This window comes from Symphodus melops, assembly GCF_947650265.1.
Source record: "Symphodus melops genome assembly, chromosome: 13".
Taxonomy (NCBI): domain Eukaryota; kingdom Metazoa; phylum Chordata; class Actinopteri; order Labriformes; family Labridae; genus Symphodus; species Symphodus melops.
Window position 1 is genome coordinate 1359743 of NC_136703.1, and position 15000 is coordinate 1374742.

At 44.8% G+C, this 15000-nt stretch overlaps 2 protein-coding genes across 3 annotated transcripts in view; one reads left to right on the forward strand and one right to left on the reverse strand.

The window, feature by feature from the left end:
* Positions 1-701, forward strand: part of LOC306834216 (rho guanine nucleotide exchange factor 10-like protein) — a gene marked incomplete at its 3' end in the record, with an annotated part of 19881 nt that extends 19180 nt beyond the window's left edge. Inside the window, 1 exon segment of the mRNA XM_079360053.1 lies at positions 690-701. Coding sequence (XP_079216179.1) covers positions 690-701 — 12 coding nt within the window.
* Positions 702-2262: 1561 nt separating this feature from the next.
* Positions 2263-15000, reverse strand: part of LOC306834355 (immunoglobulin superfamily member 21-like) — a 17362-nt gene continuing 4624 nt past the window's right edge. The window contains exons 2-6 of one of the 2 annotated variants that reach the window (XM_079360221.1): positions 6615-6727; positions 5946-6067; positions 5484-5602; positions 4988-5103; positions 2263-3279 (exon numbers count right to left, since the gene is read on the reverse strand). In XM_079360221.1, coding sequence (XP_079216347.1) covers positions 2626-3279; positions 4988-5103; positions 5484-5602; positions 5946-6067; positions 6615-6727 — 1124 coding nt within the window. In that variant the 3' untranslated portion in view covers positions 2263-2625. Of the gene's footprint in view, positions 3280-4987; positions 5104-5483; positions 5603-5945; positions 6068-6602; positions 6728-15000 lie in introns of both variants that reach the window. The other variant, XM_079360220.1, reaches the window with a different exon arrangement.

Here is a 15000-nt window from a genome sequence, read left to right on the forward strand (position 1 = left end):
CCATTTTTCGACCCATTTTTCGACATAGGTATGTATGTTGTTTTTTTCGACATAGGCATGTATGTTGTTTTTTCAATGGTATGTATGTCTTTTTTGACATAGGCATGCATGTCTTTTTTTCGACATAGGTATGTATGTCAATTTTTTGACATAGGTATGTAAGTGGGGATTTTGACATAGGTATGTATATCTTTTTTTCAACATAGGCATGTATGTCATTTTTTTACAAAGGTATGTACATTTTTCATGGAGAGATAAAACATTTTGGTCATATTCAGTGTTTTATTTTGAAAAATCTAAAAGAGGTGACAAAGATCTTTCAATGGATCCTGGTACCCAAGGGCCCTGACCATTACCCCTGTGATGTTCAGCAGATTTTACTGCATATTTTTTGGAGAAAATTAAAGGTGAATTCTGCTAAATTTTCATTGAGAGATAAGAAATTTGAGTCATATTCAATATTTCATTTTGAAAAATCTAAAAGAGGTGACAAAGATCTTTCAATGGATCCTGGTACCCAAGGGCCCTGACAATTCTCTGTCTGTTTTTTAAACATAGGTGTGTATGTATTTTTATCTGACAAAGGTATGTCTGTTTTATTTTTACATAGGTATGTATATAATTTTTTTGACATAGGTATGTAAGTGGGTTTTTTTCAACATTGGTATGTATATCTTTTTTTGATACAGGTATGTATGTGATTTTTTAGACATACAGTATGTATGTGTTGTTTTTTTGACATATATAGGTATGTCGCTTTTTTTCGACATGGGTATGTATGTTATTTTATGTGTAATAGGTATGTCTGTTTTTATATATGTCATTTTTTGATATCGGTATGCATGTTGTTTTTTCAACATAGGTATGTATCTCGTTTTTTGGACATAGGTATGTAAATTAAAGTATGTGTTTTATTTTGAAAATCTAAAAGAGGTGACAAAGATCTTTCAATGGATCCTGGTACCCAAGGGCCTGACTATTACCCCTGTGATTCTTAGCAGATTTTACTGTATATTTTTTTGAGAAAATTAAAGGTGAATTCTGCTAATTTTTCATTGAGAGATAAGAAATTTAATCAAATTCAGTGTTTCATTTTGAAAAATCTAAAAGAGGTGACAAAGATCTTTCAATGGATCCTGGTACCAAAGGGACCTGACCATTACCCATGGATTTTCAGCAGATTTTATTGTATATTTTTGAGAAAATTAAAGGTGAATTCTGCGTTACTTCTTGATGTTAGCGCACTCGGTTTGGAAAAAATTAAATTCTTATTCTTATCTCTCAATGAAAATTTAGCAGAATTCACCTTTAATTTTCCCAACAACTATACAGTAAAATCTGCTGAAAATCACAGGGCTAAAAGTCAGGGCCCTTGGGTACAAAAATCCATTGAAAGATCTTTGTCACCTTTCACAGATTTTTCAAAATAAAATACTGAGTACTAATACTAAAATATGATATCTCTCAACGAAATGGAACAAAACTTTATTTTTCTTAAAATAAACTGTACAGTAAAATCTTAGATAATAGCCAGGGACACGTTGAAAAATAATCCACTGAAAGATATTTGTCACCTTTCACAGATTTTGCAACAAAACATTTCAATATGACCAGAATATCAAAGCTGTCATTGAAATTTGAGTTGAATTAAACTTCAAATACCTCAATAACCTCTCAAGTTCTATGATAATTGTTGTCATTCACTGTTCATTTTATTAGTATTTCATATTCAATAAACGTTTTCGAAAATACGCGGCCGTTTTCCTGCTTTTTGGGCACTCCAAGCACCCATACCGTAAACCCCTGAATAGACCCCCCCCCCCCCCCCCCCCCTTCAGTAAACACTTTCTATATCACAAAAAGTCTGCTGAAGTCCTCTTTGGACACGCTGAATGTGGATTTCACAGGGACATGTCCTGACTTTGCCCGGAGTGCTGAACTGGCACAAACACGATGCACTTTATGAAAAAAACACATCAAACACTCGTTCCAAGTATCAAACTGAAACTACAGCCCAACATTTATTTTCCTTAAATGGCCTGCGTGCGCTCTCAGCTGCAAACCAGGAAAAATAAATCACGAGTGCACACTGAACATCATTTTACTGTATGTTTATTGTGAGTGAAGAACGGGTCGCGTGCTCAGGTTCATCTTTTGAAGGTAACACAGTGGAAACATTTAATCAGCTTCACGTCCTGCGTCCATTAAAGCTGTTTTTTTTTTTTTTACTGGAAGCACCAATTTCCATCACCGACTCAGTTCATCGTCTTCAGCACTCTGCGTCAGGAGGGGTCAACTGTCTTTTATCGCTTCGCTCGCAGTTCAACTTTTGGACGAGTGCTGCGTTTATCAATGTCACGCCTGTCTCCCTCACCAACCAATCAAAACCAAGAGGGGGCGGGTCTTCTGATATCAGCTTTAGTGTCGTCTGCTAAGAAGGCAGGATACGATTCCTTTTCTTTGTTTTCATTGAATCAAGGAAAAGTCTTTGCACACTCTTCTATTTATTTATTTATTTATTTATTTATTTATTTATTTATTTATTTATTTATTTATTTATTTATTTATTTATTTATTTCTACGGTTTATTTGGGGGCTTTTTACAGATGGGATGATGGATAGTGTTTAGGTTTGAATAATGTGAATGTTTAGGTTTACTCCAGCTTCCTGATCTGACATATCTGCATTCTGCATTAAGGCTACACGATGATCTTTTCTGCAGATGTTTAGTGAGTAAACATCTGGCCTGGACGGTGGGAGAGACTCACCCAGAGTGACCTCGGCCTGCATGGGCATGGACAGAGCCGGGTGGTTGACCTCACAGCTGAACAGAGCCTCGTTGTCCAGCTGGGGGTTCAGGCTCCAGGTCAGCATGGCTCTCACCTCCATGGTGCCGTCGCCCACCGCCTGCTGCCGGTGCTGAAAGTAATAGAGCGGGTCGCTGCTCTGCACCCAGCGGGGGAACTCCCGGCTCACCACCGTCTCCGGGATCACCTCGGTGGTCTGCTCCATGCCCGGCTGGGGCGCTTGCTCCCGGCCTGGTTCAGGTCCGTCTTGTCCGAGCCGGGCCGGTTTGCCCTGCTGTTCGGGCGGGGACATGGACTTCTGGAGTTTAGTGTCGTCCAGATCCCGGCTGACATGGATCTGAGAGCTCAGGAGTCCCGCTCGGCTCCGACCCCGGCTCTTTCCTGGTTTCTTGGTTTTTGGTTCTCCTTCTGAAGAGGAGGACTGGCCAGGTGGAACCACATCGATAAGCTCCCCATCCCGCTTAAAGTACACCTGAGAGGACGGACAGAGACAGGTGAGCTGCACAGGAACACACAGATCGGAAAATGAGGCTCTAAAATAACATCGGCATTCTGGGGTCACTGAAGACGCTTATCAAGACCGTTAATCCTCCTGAACCAGGACCTGCTCAGCCCCCCAGCCCTGCAGGTCTAACTGAGGTCTTCAACGTTCAGTGACGATGAACAAGGAGGGCCAGCGGTGGCTGCTCCCTTTTTAATTTTTGATTTTGGACTTCTTGCTTTTATCGGATAGGACGGTGGATCGAGCAGGAAACCAGGGAGAGCGAGCTGGGAATGAAATGTGGGTAAAGAACCACGCATAAGACTAAAACCGCCCCCCCTTGGGAGGACTAAAGCCTCCGTATGGGGCTCAAACTAAACCGCTAATCCATCAGCGCCCCCTGTGGTTGCTTCCTGCAGTTGGGTTAGATCAAGGCCGGTTCATGTTCTGCAGCAGAGACTGAGATCCACGTTTCAAAGCGGTCTCGTTACGCTTGTTTGGTTCAATCAGGATTTGATTGACAGCTTTCACACCAACGAAAACAAAACGTTTATTTTAATCAAAGCAAACAGATTAGGTATGAATACAAATAAAGTTGTGATCATCATCTGAAGAAATCACTCCTGGCTCCCTGGAGGAGCTCCATGAGACTCGCTCGTCCATCCCTCACTTCTCTCCACCAGCCATGTTTAAAGTCACTTTCTGTTTTTCTCGTCGCCGCTCTGTCACACAGGAAACCTGATGAGACTACTTTCTGTTCTTATGGCCCTAAACTGTGAAACACTCTCCCTTTGGATATTAGAGCTGCAGACGCAATCAGAGTTTGTGCATGAGAGAAACGCTCTCAGTACGAGTCTATATGAGCTGTTACATTGATTTGTTTGTGGCTCGACCTCCAGCTCTCATTTCTATCTTCAGCTCCTCTTCTGTTTTTCAGGCTGCATCTTTGCAAAAAGGAGATTTTTTTTTTTCAGATACATTTTTTCATGGCTGATGTGTGTGTGTGCACGACATTTGAATACATAAACACACTCAAACGTTATCTGTGGATATTCCATTTTCTATTCCTGCACATCCGCTATCTGTGGGTCATTTAGAGGAAATGCACTCCGACATTATCTTGAATATTAAATGACCCTCGTTCAAAAACAATACTCTGTGCACACACTGCTGTATTCATAGATGTGTGTGTGTGTGTGTGTGTGTGTGTGTGTGTGTGTGTGTGTGCGTGCATGTATGGTGTGTGTGTTAGCAGACAGCTTATGGCCAAAAGCTGCTTTTCATCCTGTTTATTTCTACGTCCTTGTTCTGACTGTAACATGCTGCAGTGTGCAGAGATGTTGTACAGGATCAAACAGAGTGGACTATGATTACACATGGATGCAGTTTTATTTCATCACATGTGCAGCTGAGCTCTCAGCATCACGTTCTCGTTAAAGGTCAAACAGGGTGCAGACCGACGCCGGAGCTGCAGCATCGACTGTTTGGGGGAATCGTTTTTTTTGTTTCATTTTTATAAAAAGCTTCGTTTTCATTCTGCAGCGAGAGAATCGCCATCCTCTCTCCCTCGCACCATCAGGATTTCCTCCACGAGGCTTCGCACGCAGTCACACACACACACACACACACAAGAGGAGTGACGCAGAGTCGATTACAGAGAGCGAGTCCTTGCAGAGAGATAAAGAGTAGAGAGTCTCACCACGGGCGCCGGCTTGGCTCCTGTAACAATGCAGACCAGAGAGAAGTTCTGGGCCTCGTAGCGGCTGAAAGGAGCCGGGCTGTTGGCCGCCACCACAGAGATAGACTTTGGAGGCACTGCAGGAAGAGTTCAGACAGTGAAGCAGCGTCCATTTATCGATGGAAATATGCATAGAGTGTATTCGAGGCAGAGAAATCAGGGTTCAGCAATGAGTCAGTGTGCAGGTGGAGACTGAGCTCGAGCAGCTTCGAGTGTGGAAATCAGTTAGATTCGATTTTCATCAAAGGAAAATGTTCCTTTAAATGACCTTAAATCAGATTTCAATCACGTCACAATGAGGTGGGAATCTTTCTTTATAGAGAAATAAAAAGTGTCTACGGATCTCCACGAGGCCTGCAGGATGAATCCTAATGAGAGCGATCATCCCCCCCCCCTCGCTGACTTCTTCTACTGCTGGTTTTAACATTCATGCTCCGACCTCAGATATAAAACACACCTATGACAGTGAGCGTGATGCTGCCCGAGGCGAGGATCACTTTGTCTCTGGAGCTCCGGTCGTAGATCCCCACGTGACACTCGTACAGGCCGTCGTCCTCCATCTGCACCTCAGGGAGACTTTACACACACACACACACACACACACACACACACACACACACACACACACAATGAGACACACAGGAATAATGCATGCCACGCTTGGTGGCACAATGAGAATAAGTGCTTCTATCCCTGCAAGATTTGCACATTTTGCTCCTCAGCTGGGGCTTAAAGTTTGTCGGCCCCCGGGGGCCCCGAGCAATCTCCAAGAAATACCCAAAAGATTGTTTCCTAGTGTTGGCTGGTTTTAGGGAACAACGGTTTGAGACAGTGGAAGTCCCTCTGCTCCCCCCTCTGACCTCACTTCCCCCGTCTCTCCTAACTATCAAAATAAAAGCGTGTTAAAGTCCCGCCTCACCGCACAGTGGACCGGTAGACCAGGTCCTCCCGTTTCTTGTTGTCCTCCAGGTGAGAGTAGCTGGTGTTGTACATGGCATCGTAGGTGAAAATCTTCTGCTTGGCGTTGCCTCCTTCAGTCACCTGAGAGGGGAGAGGACGCCGCTATGATTGGACGTACATTTAAAGTTCCTTCACTAAGACAGCAGAGAGTTTAAATACAGCTAACCCCGGCTCTGACCCCGCCTCCCGCCCTGCGACCCCAAACGAGAAAACTACAAGACACTGAGCGACACTCGACCTGATAATGGATGCAAACTTTTTCTCTGAATCCAGTTTTAATTATTTTATTAACAATTCACCTCATCTTTACTTAAGTTATTTTAATGTATTTTAATTTCACCGGGCCAACGATGCCCAAAATGTCGTTATTTTTATTTGAACCTTACCGTTAACAAAGTTTCTCCTCAGGAAACATCTAGAATTTAATCTGTAAAGTGTCCGAGCGTGTCGAACATTTGGAAGTGAGAAAGGGCAAACACATCATCATGTGATAAATGAAGAACAAAGAAGAAGCAGCTGCTCCTCGTGCACGCAGAGTCACGTGGCGTGCAGGAGGGGGAGGAGCTTCGTGAGGCAGACACGAGCTGACAGGCAGCTGCTTTCACATCAAGTTCACCTGCGTGCTCACCCGGAACCACACGATCTCTCGCAGGTTCCCGTCAGTTCGGAAGTTACACTTCAGAGTCACCGTGTCTCCGATGACGACATGAGGGAGGGGGTCAATGGACACCGTTAAATAACCTGTGACAGAGAGAAGACCACATTAAATCCCTCCCCTGCATGGAGCTTATCGCCCGCTGTGATGTTACATCATGTTTCCATACATCTGCAATCGGCTCTGGAAGCTTCTCTGGACGTGCTGACCTGCACTCAGCATCCTCCCCGTTAATCACCCCGCAGCCTGCAGACTTCCTGCGTGCACGCTCCGCTCTGTGCAGATTAAAGCTGAGTGATCATGGACGCCCCGCGTTGTAAACATCTCCCGTGCTGCGTTCAAATCTTTCCAGGGAGGTCAGCGTGACATGAACACTTGACATCATGTAAGCTAATCTGTAAACTGCAGGATCAGCAGAAGCAGCTGTGGGGGAACACAGAAGCTTCCTGATGGGTTAAAGAGCCGTCGATCATGATCCGTTTGGCAGGTTTGGTTGTCGGACTAAAATTTCACAACACAGACGATATCTGTGACGCAAAACAGCCAATCAGAGGCTGTTCTTCTGGAGCAAGCTGAGGTGCTTTAATGATGGCAGGCTGCTGTTTTGGTACTCTCCACATTGTTCACTGAAACAGGCGGGGAAAAGAGTTAAACAGCTGAGAGATTTTTGGTGTTGACATGAATGATCTCGAGCGTGTTTTCAAGTAAGAACCAATCAGAAGGCGAAGGTTGTCCTGGAGGAGCCTCAGTGGAGGAGCATGCAGGCTAACGCCCAGGACGGAGGATCGATCCAAAAACAAACACCCACCTGGGGGAGGGGCTACTGCCCTTTGTGATGTCATGAAGGGAAAATCTCCAAACGGCCTGTTTGAGCACACATTTACTGAAAAGTGGAGCAGGCAGAAGACGGAGAGGACGGACTTCTCTCCTCATTGGAGGGTTTGTAGAGTAGAGACGCATGTTAGAGGAACATGGAGGAGAGGAGTTTACAGAACATGTGACCTTTAAAGATTGAATGTTTAAATGCCACAATGAAAAACTGGAGAATGAGGTTGCATCGCTCTGCATGAGCTCGTTCTGTTACTCCACCTTGGCCGAGCTTCACTTCTGCTCCAGACATCTGGGTCGTCTGACACCTCTTCAGTCGCAGACACAGATTGCACATAAGGTTTTTTAATTTTAGATTTATTTCATTCGTAACGGGACCTTGTGCAATATTCAACATGTGAGTAATTCATCGACCTCATTTTTGTTCCGTCAGCTTTCACTCAAGTTTGTTTATCGAACTTGAACCTCCTGCTATTCAAACAGAAGAAGGTCATCGCTGTGAGGGAGGACAGCGTTTTGCATTATAAAGATATTACACGCCGTTGTGAACGGAACATTTTTCCCCTGAAATGGAGTGAGTCGTACAGCTGAGGAAGAGCGGAACATTTTCATGCTGAATCGGTAACACAGACACGTAGCTCAAAGCAAACACACATGAAACTGTGCAGAGGAAGAGGAGGGGCAGAAGGAAGAGAGCTGCAGCGTCATTTAAAACTCTACACGAGTACAAAGGAAGGTCTGCACACAGTCCGGCCTGCTCGTATCGATTTCCTGCTACTTTTTAAACCTCGCTGAGCCACTGCGGGAAGTCATTAGGAAACTCCGCTTTCCAGCCTTTATTTCAAATCTAAGCTCATGTCAGGAAGTTTCATATCCAGTCCAAATCTTATGTGTTACCTCCTGAGCTGAGATGTGATTTAAAAGACGATCTGATGGAATGAAGTTGACTGTCATCCCTCGTACTTCTCAAAGTCAAATTTCAAACAAAAGAAAATGTTTCCCTGCAAAGTGCAGAAACTGATTCAAGAAAATGTGATTCACCTGATTGAATCAAGGCTTAAAGTTGTGCATAATTAGGGGGCGTGGCCTCTTTGAGTGACAGGAGGGAGTTGCTGAAGTATCTGATTCAGACGCTGACCTTTAACCTCCGGGTCGTGTTTGTGCTCTTGGAGCCCTTTGGAGATTTTTTCATGTAAATATCAGACAATTCATTTTCTGAACTAAGAGACCGAGCTCAGCTTTTTGTATCCATTCATCCATCAGTCCATCCGTTTTCTACAGCTTATCAGAGACCGGGTCGCGGTCTAAGCAGAGACGCCCAGACTTCCCTTGCACCACCTTTTTGTATGTTGTCATGAAAAAGCAGTTATCTGTCGTCCTTTTACTCCAAAGACAGCAGAGCACCGCTGTGCACCTCGGTAAAGAAGCTAAAGACGCCTCGCTGCACCGGTGAGATTTAACGTAGATCTGCGGCGTTACAGAAGCAGAAGAGCCATGAAGAGAGAGACACACACACACAGCTGGTCTGTCATGCCTTGCTCATTTACACATACAAGCATCTGCAAGAAGTTGGGAAACTACATGATCATGTGGGAATGAAGAAAACGATGTGTAATCTGGTGCCGACTCGGGGTGATACACCTGTACATTGTGTTTTATTTTGAAATCGACAGGATCCTCTTTGTGTCTTACTTCCTGTCCTGTTTGATCTGTCCAGCTCGGCTTGACGCGGGCTCAGTTTAAATTAGACTCTGCACGTGTTTGGAGCAAAGCAGAATAGAGCAGAACTTCAGGTCCAGTCCAGAGACGGGCTGCATGCAGGGAAGCTGCTCACTGGACCCGAGGAGTCGACTTCTCTCCACGAGCTCCTGGCAGCTTCTCAACTCTGATGATTAAACGACTCCCACCAGCTACGACAAACAGATAATCTCATTTTGGTTGACGTTCTCGTGCTCCAGCTGCAAAACAAAACTCTGAACACAAACACCTTGTTTGTCTGCAGCAGCGTCCTCCGACCCGCCGCTCCAAACATCAGCACGTCTGGCTCCGAGAACACCAACGTGGTCACGCTGACCTTGAGGCTTACAATACAGTCACTGCAACTATTACTTAAAGGCAGAGGAGGTCACTTCCTGCAGTTACACTTTTTAAGATGAGACAGGAAGTAAGACTTCATGTGTTGGAAACACGTAAAAGCTTCGACCAATGTCTGCACTCAGTTCGAGTTTTGCTCGCTCTCTGCTCCGTGCATGCACGAGCCCACACTCAAAGCCTGAGCTGGAATCCGCTTCTGGACCAACGGCGCTCGTGCATAATAAGTGAGGGGGCGTGGCTTTAGAGGGGGCACAGGGGGGAGGGGGCGTGGCTTTAGAGGGGGCACAGAGGGGAGGGGGCGTGGCTTTAGAGGGGGGCACAGAGAGGAGGGGGCGTGGCTTTAGAGGGGGCACAGAGGGGGGAGGGGGCGTGGCTTTAGAGGGGGCACAGAGGGGGAGGGGGCGTGGCTTTAGAGGGGGCACAGAGGGGAGGGGGCGTGGCTTTAGAGGGGGCACAGAGGGGAGGGGGCGTGGCTTTAGAGGGGGCACAGAGGGGAGGGGGCGTCACAGTGACATGAAAGAGGATTCACAGGAGGAAACTGACACTAGTCTGTGACACTTTCGTTTCTCCGGGACAAATTAAAACGATGATTTCAAACCACTTCACCACAGATGTTTTATTACTGAGAATCATTTCAGTCATGTTTGATTTGTATCTCGACGGGGGGGAAACGTTTGAAACGAAATGAAAGGGTCAAACATCAAATGTTCGACGTTGTGCTGTCGATGGAACAGGACGAGGAAACAATCAAAAGTTTAAAACATCTGAGCCGTTTGGCTCAGATGCTTTTTGGGTGCAGTGCTCCAGATTCATTCCTGACACTTGAATATTTAATATGTGCTGAATCCCTCGGAGAGTAAGGATTAAATAGAGCACAATGTACACTCGTTGTTTTCTTTACGGCTCAGCGTCAGGCGCTGCTGGTAAAAGCCTGTTAATCATTCCCGGTGCCTGTGAGCGCGCGCGCTGGACAGTCAAAGCTGACCCTGACCTCGCCAGTCAACACAGACAGCTCGCCGCGCTCACATACACTAATACCCCCGGGGAGGGGGGGGGGGGGGGGCACCGGGATTAAAAGTCTCCAGCTGCAGAAATGAATGATGTTCATTTATGAAGAGGTGCGAGTGAAACATGATGATGTGACGACCGTGTGGTTGACGACATCAGAGGGATGCAAGACGACAACTTGACCTTCACAGGACGGATTCACACACATGGCGTGAAGTCTGCAGAACGTTTGCACGGAGGAAGGATGTCATGTTGGATGTTTTACATGTGATGCTCTAAATCTATGAATTCATCGACAGTCTTAAAGTCAAAGCACAAAAATCAGATGTTTCCCAAAACAAACTTTCATGAAATGACTTTCCACTAAACTGTTTACGAGGTTCCTTGTAAAAAAACACTCGCTGAGGAACAGCGCCATTTAACAAACGCTACGATATCTCAGACAGCGAAAAGTACATTTTCCAAATAAAAAGGGCAGTTCTATGACACTCACATGTCATGGGGATTCAAACTACAGACCTCCTCGCTGTGAGGTGACAGCCCTCACCACTGCGCCACGTACAGTCGGATCTAACTCACAAAAAAACAAATTTGTGATATTAAATCAGTTTGGTTGTGAAATCCTGTGATGACAAATAAAAAGTCATGTGATGAGTTCAATCTCTTTCTCAGACATTTTCCTCTTCATCATTTGTGATTCATTATTTTCTGTGAGTTCGATTTTACTTTACTCTGCAGCAGCCTCTACCATCAGTGTGTGAATGTGTATGAATGGATGAGTTCATACTGATGGACTCTTTACTCTGCAGCAGCCTCTACCATCAGTGTGTGAATGTGTGTGAATGGATGAGTTAACACTGATGGACTCTGCAGCAGCCTCTACCATCAGTGTGTGAATGTGTATGAATGGATGAGTTAATACTGATGGACTCTTCACTCTGCAGCAGCCTCTACCATCAGTGTGTGAATGTGTATGAATGGATGAGTTAATACTGATGGACTCTTCACTCTGCAGCAGCCTCTACCATCAGTGTGTGAATGTGTATGAATGGATGAGTTAACACTGATGGACTCTTCACTCTGCAGCAGCCTCTACCATCAGTGTGTGAATGTGTATGAATGGATGAGTTAACACTGATGGACTCTTCACTCTGCAGCCTGTTTTCATGTAAAATATTAGATGTGATATTTCAGGTTGTGTTCAGATGAGACTCTGATACAGAGCTGCAGCCTGGCGTCGTCTCCAGCGTGTGCTCGGTGTAGTCTGACCTTATGTCAGCTGAGCGGCCGTCCTGTCACACGTGGACGAGGACCAAAGGCACCTTGCGGAGCGTCAGGCTGGCGGCGCTGCGAGGCGCTCTGATGCCCGCTGTCACCACACTCATCCTCACCTCCACAACCCCGGCCTGCACCGCATGACGTCAGCCTGACTACAGATTATTTTTCCCCATGTTTTTCCTCTTAATCCTGCCTGCAGTTTTTTTTCATCCACAGAGCCAGTCATTCGCCAAGCTCGCTCGCTCCCTCCACACACACACACACACACACACACACACACACACACACACACACAAACAAACAATGTGGCAGACGAGAGATTAACACATATCAGAATACCAGAGGGATGAAAAAAGCAGCACTCCAAAACGATAACTGATTCCGAATGTTTTCCGTCAACAACAGAAAGCAATCATTACGGTGACAGAAATCATATTTGGGATTGAGATTAGGGATGGAGAGTGACACGTTGGGGAGTTGGGAGTGATAGCACAGTCCCCAGATGGTTCGGTTGTGGACTGCTGCTGCTTTTGCCCTACTTTGATGTGACTAACACGGAAAAGACAATTCAACAGCTTAGCTTTTATAAAGGGCCGTACACTCTAAAGTGCTTTATATTCCATGTCTTGTGTAGTCTTTGCTGCAGGAGATAAATCTGCTTTATCCCTCCAAGTCTCTCAGTAATATTCTCCCTGCGTTGAAGAGAGGCAGAGAGGCTGACCTGCTGTCAGATGAAAGAATCCACATTCAAGCATCAAGTTGAAAGATTATAACCTCCTCCGTCTAAAAAACAAAAACACTCAACTGGTGCAGCGATCCCGTGCATTAGGAACGCTGGACCACGGGCCAAACAAAAGCTGCTCTGAATGGGAAATACAGCAGGTTCACCTCATGCTAATGCCCGTCTTTGATCAAAGAGCTCAGTTCCACATTCAGGGAAACCACATCTGTCATCAGGCTAACAAGCTGCCAGGCGTCAGGACAAACCTCCCCTTAAAAAAAAAAAAAAGAGAACACGCATCAAAAATATGTCTTTCATCTTTTCCAACAACGGGAATTCTTCTTCAAAGCCGGAGAATAAAAAGAATAATCTTTTCAGACAGCAGAATTATCCGACCGACACTTTCGGATTCAATTATAGTTTTTAAAAAAATATTATTTTACCAATCGTACAAAAGGAAAAGGAATATTTAGAATTATAGATTCAAATCAAACATTTGGCTTTTATCTGTGCATGTCTTCTTTGTCGTGCTAACTTGCTAATTGAGACGGAGACATAGTGGAGACCTGGAGTCTGTCGGTCCGCTCATACCAGCACTCATCACCTTCATGTCTGTCTCTGTCCCGACACTTTTCTCTTTTCCTGCTTTTTCTTACTTTTTTTTCACCAAGTCAAATTCCTAATTCCCAAATTCCTTCACAGTAATAATTCACGATCGCCTCTTAGCAGGGCTGAGCGATGGAGCCGCCTCAGGGAGGTTTCCTACTGTTTATCGTTTAGTTTGAGACACTGATTTTGCTTCTGTTTGTGAGCCCTCAGGGGCCCCCTACTGGTCTGGGGACCCCCCTACTGGTCTGGGGACGCACGCAGTTGTCTACCTCTATCCAGACCGAGATAAGACCAAGAGCATAAATATTACTGAGAAATCCTCATCGTGTACGCAGGGAGCTGCCGTGACCGGGGGAGGATAATCAAACTACGATGAAGAGGTGTTTTATTTCTGATTAAGTGACGAGGAAACTTCCTTCAGTGGTGGTCTTGATTTTAAATCTGGAGTCGGTTCAGTCTGAGGCCGAAACAAGACCGAGGTCTTCAAAAGCTCCAGATTGATTTCAGGTAGTTCACTGTCATTGCACAGTCGCTTTAATACAAGTGAATATTTTCCTTTAATGAATTCTGTTCTATCATGAATCTCCTTCAATGATCGGTGACTGTTTTCTGTGAGGTTCTGAAGAGACTGGAGCTGCAGGGTTCAGTTCTCCATAAGTCCAGGAGATTGTTTGTCCTCTGCTGCAGTCGCTCATCTTCTGCAGATCGCCTTCGGACCGTATCGGCAGTAATATGACATCACGTCCCTGTTTTGGCGTCCTTACACCGGCTGCCGTTAAAGCAAAGCGGTCCGAGGAAATCAGGTCAGCTGAATCAGTGATCTCATTACAGTCTCTGACTTTTGTCTACAAATGTTTTTTTTATCATCTTTAATTCTTTTAAAAGATTTAGTTTTTCTGTTTGTTGCAGACAGGATGTCAGAAGTTTAGACTGATGATTCTTCTTTCTTTGCTGCTTCTCTTTTAACTTTTAGAAAGTTTTCGTTCGGTTTCATTTGAATTCGATCGTCAGGAAGCAGCAGAAGAATCTCGGTTTTGTTCACGAGTAAACTGCAGCGTGAGGTTTAATGCGGTGGGGGGACATGAGGGAGGGGAGACATGAGAGGGGGGACATGGGGGGACATAGTGTAGTGTTGATCTGGCCCATCACATGCCATCACATCGTGTCATCAGATAACACTTGAGACAACAATTAAAAATTAATTGATTAATTGATTGACTGATTGATTGAAAGAGACCTGGCTCTTTAACTGTTTACAGGGCTTTTGGATGCCTTGAATTTCCCTCAGGATCAATAACGTATCTATTTTGACTGACTGACTGATTGACTGATTTATTGATTGATTGATTGATTGATTGACTGATTGATTGGTGGACTGATAGATTGATTGAGTGATTGTCTGGTTGAGTGATTGATTGAATGACTGACTGATTGATTGATTGGTTGATTGACTGATTGATTGGTTGATTGATTGATTGATTGATTGATTGATTGATGGATTGATTGATGGATGGATTGATTGATTGACAGTACTAACTAAGCCATGTCTCCACCTCTGTACCTCGGTGACATTTCACATGAATGAAACGCGAAACATCATCAGAAATTAAGGTCACAATCAAAGAGCTCTTTTTCCAGGAATGTGGGACAGTTTAGGAACTGCTCTCAAACACACACACACACACACACACACACACACACACACACACACACACACACACACACACACAACAAGGCAGCGTGTTGAGACATTATTACATTTTAATGAATAACCAAAAACCTCCCCATTGATGAAGCTCCGATAAAAATAAACCATCGCTC